The sequence below is a fragment of the Otolemur garnettii genome, unplaced genomic scaffold (assembly GCF_000181295.1).
Source record: "Otolemur garnettii isolate 467f Iridium unplaced genomic scaffold, OtoGar3 scaffold00104, whole genome shotgun sequence".
Taxonomy (NCBI): Eukaryota; Metazoa; Chordata; class Mammalia; order Primates; family Galagidae; genus Otolemur; species Otolemur garnettii.
The window spans coordinates 7,156,354-7,172,361 of NW_003852499.1; the positions used below are offsets into that span (position 1 = coordinate 7,156,354).

The 16,008-nt window shown below is 38.5% G+C and overlaps 1 protein-coding gene across 6 annotated transcripts in view; it reads left to right on the plus strand.

The window, feature by feature from the left end:
* Nucleotides 1–16,008, plus strand: part of WNK1 (WNK lysine deficient protein kinase 1) — a 167,084-nt gene that overhangs the window by 49,687 nt on the left and 101,389 nt on the right. For all 6 annotated transcript variants that reach the window (XM_003796448.3, XM_003796447.3, XM_023517127.1 and 3 more), the window contains exon 2: nt 8,135–8,307. In XM_003796448.3, coding sequence (XP_003796496.1) covers nt 8,135–8,307 — 173 coding nt within the window. The remainder of the gene's footprint in view (nt 1–8,134; nt 8,308–16,008) is intronic.

Genomic DNA, 16,008 nt, shown 5'->3' on the forward strand with positions numbered 1-16,008 from the left:
TGCCCAGCTATTTTTTGGTTGCAGTTTGACTGGGGCCGGGTTTGAACCCGCTACCCTCAGCATATGGGGCTGGCGCTCTACTTGCTGAGCCATAGGCGCCGCCCGCACAACTTTATTTCTAATTTTAAATATTTAAGCAAACTTCTCAGACCACTTAAAATAATTTTCAGAAATGATAAAAGATGGTCAGGCACAGTGGTTCACGCTTGTAATCTCAGCACTTTGGAGACCAAGGTGGGTGGATTGTCTGAGCTCACAGATTCCAGACCAGCTGGAGCCAGAGGAAGACCTCATTTCTAAAAAAAAAAAAATAGCTGGGCATTGTGGTGGGCATCTGTTGTCCCAGCTACTTGGGAGACTGAGGCAAGAGAATTGCTTATGCCTAGGAGTTTGAGGTTGCTGTGAACTATGATACCACAGCACTCTACCAAGGGTGACAAAGTGAGACCCTTGAGGGATGAGTGAGTCTCAAGAAGAAGATAAAAAGACCCCTACAATTGATGCATAAAAATAGCCTCTATTATAGTGTAGATGACTTCTAGGCAAAATTAGAAAATAGAGAAAATATTAATATTCCCATGGAATGTTTAAATTGCCATTCAGTGTACTATATCAAAGAAAATTATTAATAATTGTAGATTTTTGATGAAAAATAATAAACAAGTAGGTGGCAGGTTTTTTCCCCCAACAAGCTTTTAACAAATTATTTTTAAAAAATCAAAATAGTGTGGCTGTGCCCTTTGCAAATTGTTGTTGTGATTGGGCTGTATTAGACTTAAGTAACACTCAGGCTCAATTCTAGTTCTTGCCTTTAAGTCACTGGAATTTCTTTTATCCCTGTGGAAATGCTAGCTGCTTATTGTGGATACATACACACACTTTATTTATGGGAAGCTGGCAGACAGAGTCAAATTCATGGATTTACTTACCAATGGCTGTTAAACAAGTCACTATGCTAGATTGTCAGATACTAAAGATAGAACACTGAAAAGGCATTTTATCACTGCCCATTTATGACAAAATAAAGCCTCTGAAGTCTTATTTCATGGGGATAAGACTTAATATAATTAAGTGCTATGAAAGAGGCATGTACATAGTTCTTAATAACTATGTACATGATGGGCTGGGGGCACTGATTTAATCTAGAATGAGGGGCACTCACATTTCTCCGAGGAAATGACTTGATCTTTGAAGGATGGTTGGGCTGAAAAGGTTGATAGAAAGACATTATAAATAAAGCAAATAGTATGTGTGAGGAAGAGGCTGAAATGTTTGAGAATGGAAAAGATCAGTGTAGTGTGTAGTAAGGAATTAGGTTCAAAGGATTGGACAAGGACCACATTATGTGAGACCTAGGTTACAGTGATTTTCATCTTCGTCTTTAAAAGCTATAGAAAGTTGGCAGAGTGCAATGGCTCATGCCTGTAATCCAAGCACTCTGGGAACCTGGGGCTGGTGGACTGCTTGAGCTCAGGCGTTTGAGACCAGCCTGAGCAAGACAAGACCCTGTCCCTGCTAAAAATAGAAAAACTAGGCAAGCATTTATGGTGGGTGCCTGTAGTCTGAACTACTTGGGAGCCTGAAGCAAGAGGATTGCTTAAACTCAGGAATTTGAGATTGCTGTGAGCTATGATGCCATAGCACTCTACCAAGGGCAGCAGAATGAGACTGTCTCAAAAAAAAGAAAGGCTATATAAAGTTATCAAGGGATTTTTAAGCAGGGTTATAGGATTCTAACACTAAGACTCCTTTTGTCATATATTGTGCCATAAAGTAAATAAAATACAGGACCATGCAGTCCTATACTGCATGATTTCAGAGATGTTAAAAATGTGGAAGATGGTATTTCTAAGAATTAATAACTAAGTAGGCTTATTTTAGAACTGATTATATAGGCATTAAAAATATTCTGACTGTAATAGAGACAAAGTGGGAAAAAACTTAAAAGGACTAAAAACTAAAAGAGCAACACCACCAAGATGCTGGGGAGGGGGGGGAGATGCTGAGTAACTGATTTTGATAGGGACCCAAATAGAACTTCAGGGAATGTAAAAACTAAATGAGGAGTGCCACCTTCTCTGTTATTTGGCCAGGTACTTGGATGTACCCTTTGGCTGTTTATTCTCTTGGAAAGGTAGATTAGCAGGATAACCCTGGATGAAGTAGGTCTGCCATAAATCTGAGTCTGATCGGACAGGATATGTGACTTTGTAGATAGAAGATGTGGCCTCTGGTGGAGGGGGGCATTTAAAAAAGTGATAAGGTGGTGTGAAAGGGGCTGTTTGCTGTACTTTGAGAGAAGCCAATCTTGCAGTGATAATTTCCAGATGGAACAAAACACAAAGAGGGAGGGAATTCTAAGGAGGATGCTAGGAAAACTTGTCTGTTTTTAAAGCTGGAATGGGGTAGAGGTTGGAGTGGATTGTTGCAAATTGAGCTGCTGATTATTGTGCCTTATTCAAAATCTCAAGTGTAGGGTTACTGCTGAATGGGGAGGGACAAATCCCTTACCCAGGCCTTAGGCCTAGTGAGATGGCTAGGAAATTCTTTCTCCACTGAAGCCATGTGCTTAGCTTTCACTCCACAACCCTCTTTATTTTTTACGCTAGTGGGGAAAGTGGAGTTAGGAGTGGTTAGTTGAGTTCCCTTTATCAGACTCCTCATTGGATACTTTTGGTGATTGACTGAGAGTGACTGCATGACCCTATATTTTGTGTACTTTATGGGTGGCCCTATATATGACCCTCTCACCTATACCTCAGTCCTCTGGACTTGTATAGTCAGTTGGAAGTGTGTGATTTGTGTTCATCTCATGCTTTTTTCTGGAGCAGGGACTAAGACTCTGAATATGTCCTTTGCATCTTTTAAATCTTAAAGTTCAATTAATAGTAATAAGAGGAGGTGATAGCACGTTAGATGTAATAACTGAAGAGAGAATTGGTGAAAAGAATGTAAATCTGAGAATAATCCCAGAAAGTAACGGAGAGAATTGGAAATTTTTAAGTCTTAGGAATAGAGTGGAAGATGGGAGATAGCAGGACTTAGAAAGACAACTTGAAACTTATGGCTAAAAAGAACAATTATACAATTATAATAGCTCCATTATGTATAAGTAAAACTAAATGCATAGCAGTGGAGTTGCAGAGCATAATAGGAAAAAAACTCTTCAGAACAACCAGAGAGAAAACACAGATAACTTATAGAGGAGGGCATTTATACTGATAGTTACAATACAAGCCAGAAAACCACGAAACAATAATATTTTGAAAGTGCTGAAAGATAAATAAACCAACCTAGAATTCTTCATCATTCAAGAGTTAAGATGAAATAAACATTTTAGAAAACCTAGGATTCTACCAATAAAATGGAAGTTCACTGATAAGAGTTTTGAGAAATATTTCAAAGAAGAAGAAAGTTGAATCCAGAGAAAGTAGTTAAGGAGCAAAATGCAATAGTGAACAAAGATAAGGTCATGTGCCCCTGTAACTATATTTTGGTCAAAGCTGAACCACATATGTGATGGTGATGCCACAAGATTATAATAACCATATTTTTATTATGCCTTTTCTGTGTTTAGATACATAAATAATTGCCATTAGGTTACTATTTCTTTACACTCTTCAATACAGTAAAATGCTATACAAGTTTATAACTTAGGAGTAGCAGGCTATACCATCTAGTTTTATTGTAAGTACATTCAATGATGTTTACACAATAACAAAATGACCTAACAGTGAATCTGTCAGAATGTACCCCTGTCATCAGGTGACATATGACTATGTAAATAAGCATATACTGTTTAATAATCATAAGAGTGATTACTTAAAGGGTAATAAGATAGATGGAACTATTAAAATATTAGAGGAGATAAAGCATAAAATGGGGTAAGGGTGGTTGGAACAGTGATTTTTAGGTTATGCAAATTATGTCTCAGTAAAGTTATTTAAAATAATTGTGTGCTGGGGTGGGAGAGGTTGTTGGAGAAAAGAATATACTGTCTCAATATTATTCCATGTATAATATGACATTAATTAAAACCCCTGGTAATATCCTGATAGTGTTGATTATCTTATGTTGTAATTTCTACATTATAAAAACAAACTTTTCTGATTGGAAAAAACAGAGCCAAGATGTTCTCAAAGGTTAAGTTGGAGAAGGTGTTGCAGGAAGTTTTCCCACCATGGATGACTTGTTTTAAAGCTGTAGTAATGAAGAAAATATGGTTATTAGTGCAGGAAAAGAAAAAGACCATTCAAATAGAATGTAGAATCCAGAAATAGAACTCACTTATGTGGAAAATTGATGTATAACAGAGATAAGGAAAGGATGGATTGTTCATGATAATGGTATTGGGAATATTGATTGATGGTCTAGAAAAAAACGTGTAGCCAGTCCCTTTCTTACTTGACCAAATAAATTCTTTACCAAATGAATTACCCAAATGTGACATACAAAACAAACAAACAAAATATATATTGCAATTTTTGGCCAGGGCCAGGTTTGAACCTGCCACCTCTGGTATATGGGGCTGGCATCCTACTCCTTTAAGCCACAGGAGCTGCCCAACAAATTTATATTTTGAAAAGAGAAAGAAAAATTATGGCCTCTGTGAATAAAACCCATCTACCTACCTACTATAGAATAGAAGATAGATTGAACTATAGTGAAATAAAAACTCTAAATCAAGAGACATTATAAGGTGAAAATACAAATCACAAATTGAGAAAAGATAATCTGTAACTCATAATACTAAGATTTAGTATCCAGAATAAATGGAAGAACTCCTGCAAATCAGATGAAGAAATAAATATAAATGGCAACTCACACAACAGGAATCTCAAGTTATCTGCAGAGAAAACAGAAAAGGTTGCTCAAACTTACTGCTGACTCTGAAAAAGTAAATCAAGCATCAGGATATGATTGTACAGTCACAAAATTGGCAAAAAAAAAATAACGTCTGATACTGCTAAGTGCTGTTGAGCATGTAGAGCAAAGGTAAGCTTCATACAGTGATAGCAGAAAGGTGTCTTAATCTGTTGAGGCTACTGCAGCAAAATACCCTAAACTGAGTAGTTTATAAAAAACAGAAATTTATTTCTGACAGTTCTGGAGGCTGGGATGTCCAGGTTCAGGCCATCAAAAGATGTAGTTACTAGTGAGGGCTAACACTCCGGATCATAGTTGACACCCTCTAGCTCTGTCCCATGTTTTGGGGGATGGCAAAAAACTCCCTTGGGGCTCTTGTAATCTAATCTCATACATGAAGATTCCTGACTTCATGACCTAATCAATTCCCTAAAGACTCCCTACCTGGTAATATCCATCATCTTAGGAATTAGGATTTCTTTTCTTTTCTTTTCTTTCTTTCTTTTTTTTTTTTTTTGAGACAAAGCCTCAAGCTATCCCCCGGGTAGAGTACCGTGGCATCACAGCTCACAGCAACCTCCAACCTGGGCTCAAGCGAGTCTCCTGCCTCTGCCTCCCAAGTAGCTGGGACCACAGGCGCCTGCCACAGCGCCCAGCTATTTTTTGGTTGCAGCCATCATTGTTGTTTTGGCGGGCCCGGGCTGGATTCGAACCCGCCACCTTAGGTGTATGTGGCTGGTGCCTTAGCCACTTGAGCCACAGGCGCCGAGCCAGGAATTAGGATTTCAATGTAAATTTTTTTGAGAGTGGGGCTCAAACATTCTGACCATCACAAAAATACATAGAATTACAGTGGAAACTATATTGAGATAGTTATCAAAAAACTTTTGCAATTTGTGATACAGCTTTCTTTTCTTTTCTTTTCTTTTCTTTTCTTTTCTTTTTTTATGAGACAGTCTTTGTTGTTCATGGTAGAGTGCAGTGGTATCACAGCTCACAGCAACCTCAAACTCTTGGGCTTAGGCGATTCTCCTGCCTCAGCCTCCTGAGTAGCTCAGACTCCAGGCACCTGCCACAACACCTGGCTATTTTTTTGTTGTTGTTGCAGGTTTGGCCGGGGTCAGGTTTGAACCCACCACCCTGGGTATATGGGGCTGCATAGGCCACAGGCGCCGCCCACAGCTTTCTTGTTTCAGGGTGCCACTCCACCTCTTTTTTCCTCTCTTTTTTCCTACTCTCTTCCCCTCGCTCACTCCCTTTCTCTTCCTAAGATAAAGTCTATACTTTTAGATCCTTAAAAAAAATGTATATGCTAATAAGATCTAGTGGAAGGTCATAATTTCAAGCAATGATTAGTGCAAAAAAATTTTATATGCTAATAAGATCTAGTGGAAGGTCATAATTTCAAGCAATGATTAGTGCAAATGATAGTGCAACCAGTTATGTGATATGAAAAATAAAAACCACAGGCACTGCTGAATGCTATTAGGTGTGTACAGTCATAATTGAAAAGAAGGTTAAATTTCAATTTGAAATTAATGAAAAGTATTTATTTTCATATAAGTTTACACATCTGCCTTAGTTTATGGACTCCCAAGTTGAGAACCACACTGTTACACATATGTCCAAAGAGATTAACATTGCAGCACTGTTACGGTATTATAGTAGCAAAAAGTAGAGAGCAGCCTAAAGATTCCTCCGGAAAGAGATCATATAAATTAAGATATATTCAAAAAATGGAAAGTACGTAGCAGTGAAATCAAATGAAGCCAGGTTACAATAATGCAGTGGATATCTTATTGTATGTATATCTTACTGTCTCTTTTTATACTATCATGAGTGATCTCAGTGTTGAGTTTAAAAAGCAAGCTTCTAAAGAATAGTCTTTTTTTTTTTTTGAGACGGAGCCTCAAGCTATCCCCCTGGGTAGAGTGCCATGGCATCACGCTCACAGCAACCTCCAACTCCTGGGCTCAAGCGAGTTTCCTGCCTCAGCCTCCCAAGTAGCTGGGACCACAGGTGCCCGCCACAACGCCTGGCCATTTTTTTGTTGCAGCCATCATTGTTGTTCGGCGGGCCTGGGCTGGGGATTCGAACCCGCCACCTTAGGTGTATGTGGCTGGTGCCCCAGCCGCTTGAGCCACAGTCGCCGAGCCTAAAGAATAGTCTTTAAGGTCATTTTATGAAATTTAAAAATTTTATATAAAGACTCATGGGAATGATACATCCAAATTCAGAGTTGTCGTTATTGGTTATTCAAGGATATAAGAGTGGGAATGAAAAAGTCAGCAGGGGCAGGTTTAAATTATATCTGTGATGTTTAATTATTCAATAGTATGATATATGTATGCATATACATGTGTGTGTGTGTGTGAGATATATATATGAAACTTTATGCCTAGAAAACAGATTTACATGCTTGGACAGAACATTAATATGACATAGCTTCAATTGTAATGGTTTATATGTAGTTTTTATGGAGGGAAGAATAAGGGATTGAGTGCCCCTCCTATCATCTCAGATAAGAAGTGAATTAACCTATGAAGTGCCAGACATTTTAAACATGTGGTGAAAGGATACCTATTAAATTACATATTTCTTTTTTTTGAGACAGAGTCTCAGACTACCACCCTGGGTAGAGTGCAATGGCATCACAGCTCACAGCAACTTCAAACCTTTGGGCTTAAGTGATTCTCTTGCCTCAGCTTCCCAAGTAGCTGGAACTACTGGTGCCTGCCACAATGCCTGGCTATTTTTTGGTTGCAATTGTCACTGTTGCTTAGCAGGCCCAGGCTGAGTTGGAGCCAACCTGGGTGTATGTGACCTGCCAACTGAGCTATGGGCACCACCAAAATTACATAATTCTTAATTGGGAGGTGGTAATGTGTTCATATAGGAAATTCTAATTGATGCAAAGTTAGAATGTAAACTGGAATTTATATTCTGATCTTTCTGCCTCCAAAATCCACGTTCATTTCATGACATTAAATTGTATATCTCTAGCAATTAATTAATTTCGGAAGTGGCAGGTGAAAGACATATTACAAAATGAGACTAGATCTGAGGTATACATAAACAAACAGTAAAAATACTAAAATAATGTCAAGCATGGCATTATAATCCAAAATTTCTTAAACACTCTTTACCTCATTCTCACTCTTGAGACAGGCTAACAAACTGGCCTTTAATAACTAGCTTTCCCCTTTTAACACCATATTTAACTGTGTGACTATTTTAAACCACATTCTGTTTTGGGTTTTGATTTCAGGATCGAAAGTTATCAAAGTCTGAGAGGCAGAGATTTAAAGAAGAGGCTGAAATGTTAAAGGGTCTTCAACATCCCAATATCGTTCGATTTTATGATTCCTGGGAATCCACAGTAAAAGGAAAGAAATGCATTGTTTTGGTGACTGAACTTATGACATCTGGAACACTTAAAACGTAAGTCCATCAATATTATAAAAGCTGTCCAAGAACTATGAGAGAATTTGATTTTTGTATTTTAGGCCTTCCCATTATACTTTTGTTGCCAAGCCTACCAGAGATGGAACAATTCTTTCAACTGTTATATTAGCAGATTTCCTGGCCCACAGAGTCCTGTGGTATATAAAGTGATTTTATAATTATTTATTAGTAGATGTTGATATGAAAAGTTAATGCAGAATATTTGTAGTTAGTTTAAGCCATGATAATAAGGTGTTTTTAAAATTGAGTGGCTAAGGGATCAGAAATCAAATATCACAGGCCCAGTGCCTATACCAGAGCTGGCAGGTTCGAATCCAGCCAGGGTCCGCCAAACAATAATGACAACTACAACCCAAAAATAGCCAGGCGTTGTGGTGGGTGCCTGTAGTCCCAGCTACTTGGGACTTTTGCTGAGGCAAAAGAATTGCTTAAGCCCAGGAGTTGGAGGTTGCTGTGAGCTGTGATGCTACAGCACTCAACCTAGGGCGACAGCTTGAGGTGCTGTCTCAAAAAAAAAAAAAAAAGGAAATCAAATGTCAGGATCGCCCTCTAGTGGTTAAAATGAGATTAAAGCTTATTGAGAAACACTACCCATTTTGTCACTTGTATTATTTATTGCTACATCATGCAAGTTTTATATCAGATAAAATTGTATTATGACAGTTAACACTAAAAAAGGCATGTAGTTTCGTTTCTTATAGCATCTAAAATTGATCCCCAAAGAGTTAGACCTATCATCTCTTTCAAAAAAACAGGTAAAAATGCATAAATTCCCTGTTACCTTTACCTATTATAAAGAACTTTAGGGTAGGAGTATGCCTTGAGAATCCCAGGTCTCTTAGAATATCTGTTTTTCCTCAGAGAAGAACCTTATTGTTCTTATTACATGTTACATATCTTTTAATTGTGGAGAAGTTGGATTTTTAAAAAGTATCACTGTTATGTATTTATTCTTTATTACTTTTTTTTTTTTTTTTTTTGAGACAGAGCCTCAAGCTGTCCCCCTGGGTAGAGTGCCGTGGCATTATAGCTCACAGCAACCTCCAACTCCTGGGCTCAAGCGAGTCTCCTGCCTCCGCCTCCCAAGTAGCTGGGACCACAGGTGCCCGCCGCAACGCCCGGCTGTTTTTTGGTTGCAGCCGTCATTGTTGTTTTGGTGGGTCTGGGCTGGGGATTCGAACCCGCCACCTTAGGTGTACGTGGCTGGCGCCTTAGCCCGTTGAGCTATAGGCGCCGAGCCTCTTTATTACTTTTTAAAGTTAGCACTACTGAGCAGATTTATATCAGATCTATGGAACATATTCTTGTAAGTGATATAGTCACTTGAATGTGCCCTTGAATGCTTATGATTAGCATGGTGAAAAGCCAGCAGATCATTTCACTCCCACAAAACCTAATTTCTCCAGCCACCATCTCTCGCTCTATTTATGACAATGCCTTTATCCTAGTGATCCAAGCTTCTTGTTATTCATATATGTTTGGGTAACATAGTAAGCTTAGCCCCCATGGAATGACTGTTCCCCACCAACAAATCAAAATGTGGAACATAATAAAAGTTTTTCATTACATGTTCAAGCTTCAAAGAAAGGATAAATTCCAGTTAGTAAGCAGAGGTAACTCAGAGCTAAAATAGGCACATATGCTTTGGCAGTCTATCAGAATTTCACACCAGAGATAAGGATTCAGGGGTAGATACTAGAGTTTTAATGTCCCTACAAGACCTTAGAACTAGGTAGAAAGGGGATCTGGAACTTAAGCCTATGTCAAAACACTGAACATATACCTGAAAGGGGAGAACTTGGTATCCCAGTGAAAGCTACAAGGAATTTTGCACCTTTGTACAAGACTGTGGATAAAAGAGAAGTTCTATGAATAACAGAAATTCTCATTTCTTTGCTTCTCCAGATGCTACTAGCATTCATATTTATTCTTTTTCCATCTCTTCTTCCATCTCATATGTAGATGGCTCTATAATATAAATATATACTACTTGCTTGGTGCAGGAATCCCAAGCCAAGGAACGCATAGCATAATTGATCCATAACCAGGGACAAAACAGTTTCCAAAGAAGATGACTTCACAATTAAATTACAAATCACACCAGTGTAAATGAACAAATACAACCAGAAAATTGCACTGAAGTAATTAAAGATACCACAGATAAGCCTGAAAGTGATTACAAATTAATTACTTATACAAAGATACAGTATATAAGTACTGTATATATAAAGAGAGAAAAGAAGGAATAGAAGCCATAATGAAAGAATAGGACACTATCAGAAAAAGAGAAACAATGGAAAAAAAAAATCTAGAGAACCTCTAGAAATAAAACAAACCATTGGCTCGGTGCCAGCCACATACACTAGAGCTGGCGAGTTCAAATCCAGCCTGGGCCTGCCAAACAACAATGACAACTATATCCAAAAAATAGCTGGGCGTTGTGGTGGGCACTTGTAGTCCCAGCTACTTGGGAGGCTGAGGTAAGAGAATTGCTTAAGCCCAGGAATTGGAGATTGCTGTGAGCTTGTGACGCCACAGCACTCTACCCAGTGCGGCAGCTTGAGGCTCTGTCTCCAAAAAAAACCAACATTAAAATCAAAGCGTCAGTGCTTAGGATAAACAACAGACTAAATAGAATTGACAAGAATAAATATGAAGAAAGCAGAAAAAGACAAATATTAAAAGAAAATAAAATAAGAAGTGAAAAGACCTAATTAGGCTTAATTATCTAAAAGAAAAGAATAGACTGAGGAAAAACAACATTTTAAAAGGTGATGAATTAGTAGGTGGACAGAGCAAGATGGCTAAGTTAGAACCCTCTAGCGAACATTCTTCCCCAGGAACACCAAATTCAACAACTGTCCATACAAGAGAACACCTTCAGAAGAACTAAAAATCGAGTGAGTGATCATAGTATTTGGTTTTAACATTTTATCAGGGTAAGAGGCACTGAAGGAGAGACTGTCTTGCATTGCCCACCTCCCTCCCTCAACCCCAAATCCTATGCCAGTGGGCATGTAACCCCCTGAGACCAGCACTGGTGGTCTAGTGCCTGTGTCACCCCTCCTCCAAATCCAGGCAGTGCAGCTTGAGGAAGGAAGAGTACAAAGGACTTTGGCAACTTGAGTAGCAACTCAGCCACAGTAAAGTACCAAGCAGACTCCTGAAGCCCCTGATTTCATATCTTAGTTCTTGGATGTCACTGCCATACCCAGGCTGGCTGGAAGGGAACCTCTTGTCCTGAAGAGAAAGACCTTATCTTGGCAGGATTCGCCACCTGATGACTAAAAAACTCTGGGGCTTTGAAAAAATATCAGAGGTAGCCAGACAGCAGTTGCCAAGGGCTTTGGGCAAGAATGAGTTGGTGTCAGGTATGACCTGGCACAGTCCCTGCTGTGGTGGCCATGAGGGAGTACCCATGGCACTCCTCCCCCAACTTTAGCAGACTTGTATGGAGAGTGAGGTAAGAGAGAGACTTTGGTAATCCAGGGAATTCTTCCATGTCTTACCCCAGTCCACCAAAGCATTGCTACCAGGAGTCTCCAAGAGTCACAGTTGTAGTGACCAAAGACTTAAATTACAACACTCAGTTCCCTTTGAATACCTAGAAATCCTACTCAAGAAGGACAGATTCATACAAATCCAGAGCGTGAAGATTAGAATAAATCTCATAACTCTTTCATGCCTAGACATCAGTGAACATCTCAGAAAATATGACCTCCTCCAGCAAACTAAATAAGGCACCAGTGACCAATCATGGAGTGATGGAGATATTTGATCTTTCAGACCAAGATTTCAAAATAGCTGTTCTGAAGATGCACAGTGAACTTCAAGACAACAGAGAAAAGGAATTCAGAAGCTTATCAGAGAAATTACCAAAGATAATGAGATAAGAAAAATTAAAAAATTCTGGAGCTAATCAACAAACTGAAAAATGGATCTGTCTCTCAACAGAATTGATGAAGCAGAAGAATTAGTAAGCTTGAAGATAGAGTATTTGAAAATACACAGAAGAGAGAAAAGAGAAAACAATGAAGAATGAAGGATGCCAGTAAGATTTAGAAAATAGCCTCAAAAGGGCAAATGCAGTAGAGAGAATTGGCTAGAAAGTTCATTCAGAGAAATAACAGAATGTTCCAAACCTAGAGGAAGATATCAATATTCAAGCTCCTTAAGGTCACAAATAAACAAAAGGTCCTAAGGGAAGCAAAAAAGAAGAAAATAATAACATTTATAGGAGCTTCTATACATCTGGCAGCAGACTCCTCAGTGGAAACCTTACAGGCCAGGAGAAAGTGGCATGACACATTCAAAGTGGTAAAGGAAAATAATCTTTTTTAATTTTTTATTTTAATTTTTGCCCAGGACTGAACCTGCCATCTCTGGCATATGGGGCTGGCGCCCTACCCCTTTGAGCCATAGGCACCACCCAGGGAAAATAATCTTAACCCTAGAATATTATACCCTATAAAAATATCCTTCAACCACGAAGGAGAAATAGTCTCCCAGACAAACAACATCTGCAGATTTCATCACCAACCAGACCTGTCCTATAAGAAATGCTTAAAAAGAACTCTTCAATCTAAAGGAAAAGGACATTAATGAACAATAACAACTCGTCTGGTTGTTTATGGCTCACAGGTAACTCTGTTGCTGTAATGGTGGTCATAAACCAGTTATCTTGAGTAGGAAGAGTAAAAAAGCCTGTCAAAAATAATTTTTATTTATTTATTTTTTTGAGACAGAGCCTCAAGCTGTCCCCCTGGGTAGAGTGCTGTGGCATCACAGCTCCCAGCAACCTCCACCTCTTGGGCTCAAGCTAGTCTCCTGCCTCTGCTTCCCAAGTAGCTGGGACCACAGGTGCCTGCCACCATTGTTGTTTGGCGGCCCGGGCTGGATTTGAACCTGCTATCTTAAGTGTATGTGGCTGGCGCCTTAGCCACTTGAGCCACAGGTGCCGAGCCAATTTTTTGTTTTTCTATGTAGGTTTTTGTTTGAGATTACCATGAGGCTTGGAAAAATTATTTTATAACCAATTATTTTGAACAGATGACTCCTTGACTCTTCTTACAACAAACAACCAAGCAAAGAGAAAGCTAAAAGAAACTCTGTGTTTTAACTTCATCTCCCCAAGTAGCTGGGATTACAGGCATGTGCCACTACACTCAGCTAGTTTTCTTATTTTTAGTAGGGGCAGGTCTCTCTCTTGCTCAGGCTGGTCTTGAACTCCTGAGCTCAAGCAATCCACTGGCCTTAGCTACCCAGAATGCTAGCATTGCAGCTGCCTCTGGCCAAAAATAACAGCTTTTAAAGAAATAGATAATATCAAAAGATATAAATGGAAACAAAAAGTAGGGAGGGGAGATGGAGTTAAAATGTAGAGTTTCTTTTTGCTTTCTCTTTGGTTGGTTGGTTGGTGTAAGCAGAGTTAAGTAGTCATGTATTCAAAATAATTGGTTATAAAATTTTTTGGGGGGGGGGGCATCACCTGTGGCTCAGTGGGTAGGGTGCCAGCCCCATATACCAAGGATGGCGGGGTTTGGCCCCCACCCCAGCCAAACTGCAACAACAACAAAAATAGCCAGGCATTGTGGTGGGTGCCTGGAGTCCCGGCAACTCAGGAGGCTGAGGCAAGAGAATCGCCTAAGCCCATGAGTAGGAGGTTGCTGTGAGCTGTGTGACGTCACTCTATTGAGTGGCACTCTATTGAGGGTGATAAAGTGAGACTCTATCTCAAAAAAAAAAAAAAAAAAAAATTAAAAATGTTTTTTGTAAGCATCATGGTAATCTCAAAACAAAAACCTACACAGAAAAAATGAAAAGCAAGAAATTAAAATACACTACTAGAGAATATCCCTTTGATATAATGGAAGACCGAAAGGAAGAGAGGACCACAGAATAATAAGAAACCAAATAAAAACATGGCAGGAATAAGTTATTACCTATCAGTAATAACATTAAATATAAATAGATTAAGCTCTCCAGTCGAAAGACACAGAGTGATTGAATGGATACAATAAACAAAACTCAGTGGTATGTTGTTTACAAGAAACACACTTAACCTATAAAGACATATATTGACTGAAAATAAAGGGATGGAAAAAGATATTAAATACAAATAGAAACCAAAAACAAGGAGTAACTATACTTCTATCATATAAAATAAATTGCAAGACAGAACTATAAAAAGAGATGTAGAAGATCATTATATAATGATAAAGGGATCAGTTCATCAAGAGGATATATCTTACGTATCTATGTACCCAAATTTAAGTACCCAGATACAGAAAGCAAATATTATCAGAGCTAAAAAGAGAGGTAGACCCCCATAAAATAATAGTTGGAAATCTTAACACCCTACTTTCAGGACTGGACAGATAATCCAGACAAAGTAATGAAGAAACATTGGACTTAATCTGTACTGTGGGCCAAATGGACCTAATAGATAGCTGTTTACGGAATGTTTCATCCAACAGCTATAGAATACATGTTCTTCTTGACTCATGGATCATTCTCAAGGGTAGACCATATGTTAGGCGACAAAATAAGGCTTAAAAAATGAAGGAAAAAAACTGAAATCATATCAATTATTTTCTCCAACCACTATGGAATAAAACTAGAAATCAGTAACAAGAATATTGGAAACTATACAAACACATGGAAATTAAATATTATGCTCCTGAATGACCACAGAGTCAATAAAGAAATTAAGAAAGGAATTAAATAATTTCTTAAAATATATGAAAGTAAAAAAAAATAGCAAAACCTCTGGGAGGCAACAAAAGTATTACCAAGGGCAAAGTTTATAATGATAAGTGACTACATCAAAAAAGTAAAAAGGCAGGCCAAGTCCAATAGCTCATGCTTGTAATATAGCACTTTGGGAGGCCAAGGTGGGTGAATTGCTCGAACTTGGGAGTTTGAGACTAGCCTGAGGAAGAATGAGACCTCATCTGTACTAAAAATAGAAAAATTAGCCATGTGTTGTGGTGGGTGCCTGTAGTCCCAGCTACTTGGGAGGGTGAGGCAGGAGGATCACTTGAGCAAGCCCAGGAGTTTGAGGTTGCTGTGAGCTAGGCTGATGCCATGGCACAGTAGCCTGAAGCAATAGAGTAAGGCTGTTTCAAAAAAAAAAATGCAGACAGTTTTCAAATTGTTTTCAGTTTTCAAATAATGATACATCTTAACTAGAATAACTAGAGCAAATCACACCCCAAATTAGTAAAAGACAAAAAAATCAGAGCAGAAATAAAATTGAAAAGAAAATATACAAGGTCAATGAACTGAAAAGTTGTTTTTTGAAAAATATAAACAAAATTGACAAACCTGTAGCCAGGCTAAGAAAAACAAAAGGACCAGGGAAACATCTGAGATGGTAAAGGAGACAAAACTGATACTGTAGAAATTCAAAGGGTCGTTAAGTGACTACTATGAGCAAGTACATGCCATGCCTATAAGTTATAAAACCTAGAAGAAATGGATAAATTCTTAAACACAGACAATCTTTTCAAGGTTGAACTAGGACAAAATCCAAAACCTAAATAAAACAGTAAGGAGTAATGAGAAGGAAGCAGTAATAAAAAGTCCCCCATCAGAGAAAAGCCCAGGCATTACTCCTGAATTATACCAAGCACTCAAAGAAAAACTAATAGAAATGCTACCTATTAAAAAAAAAAA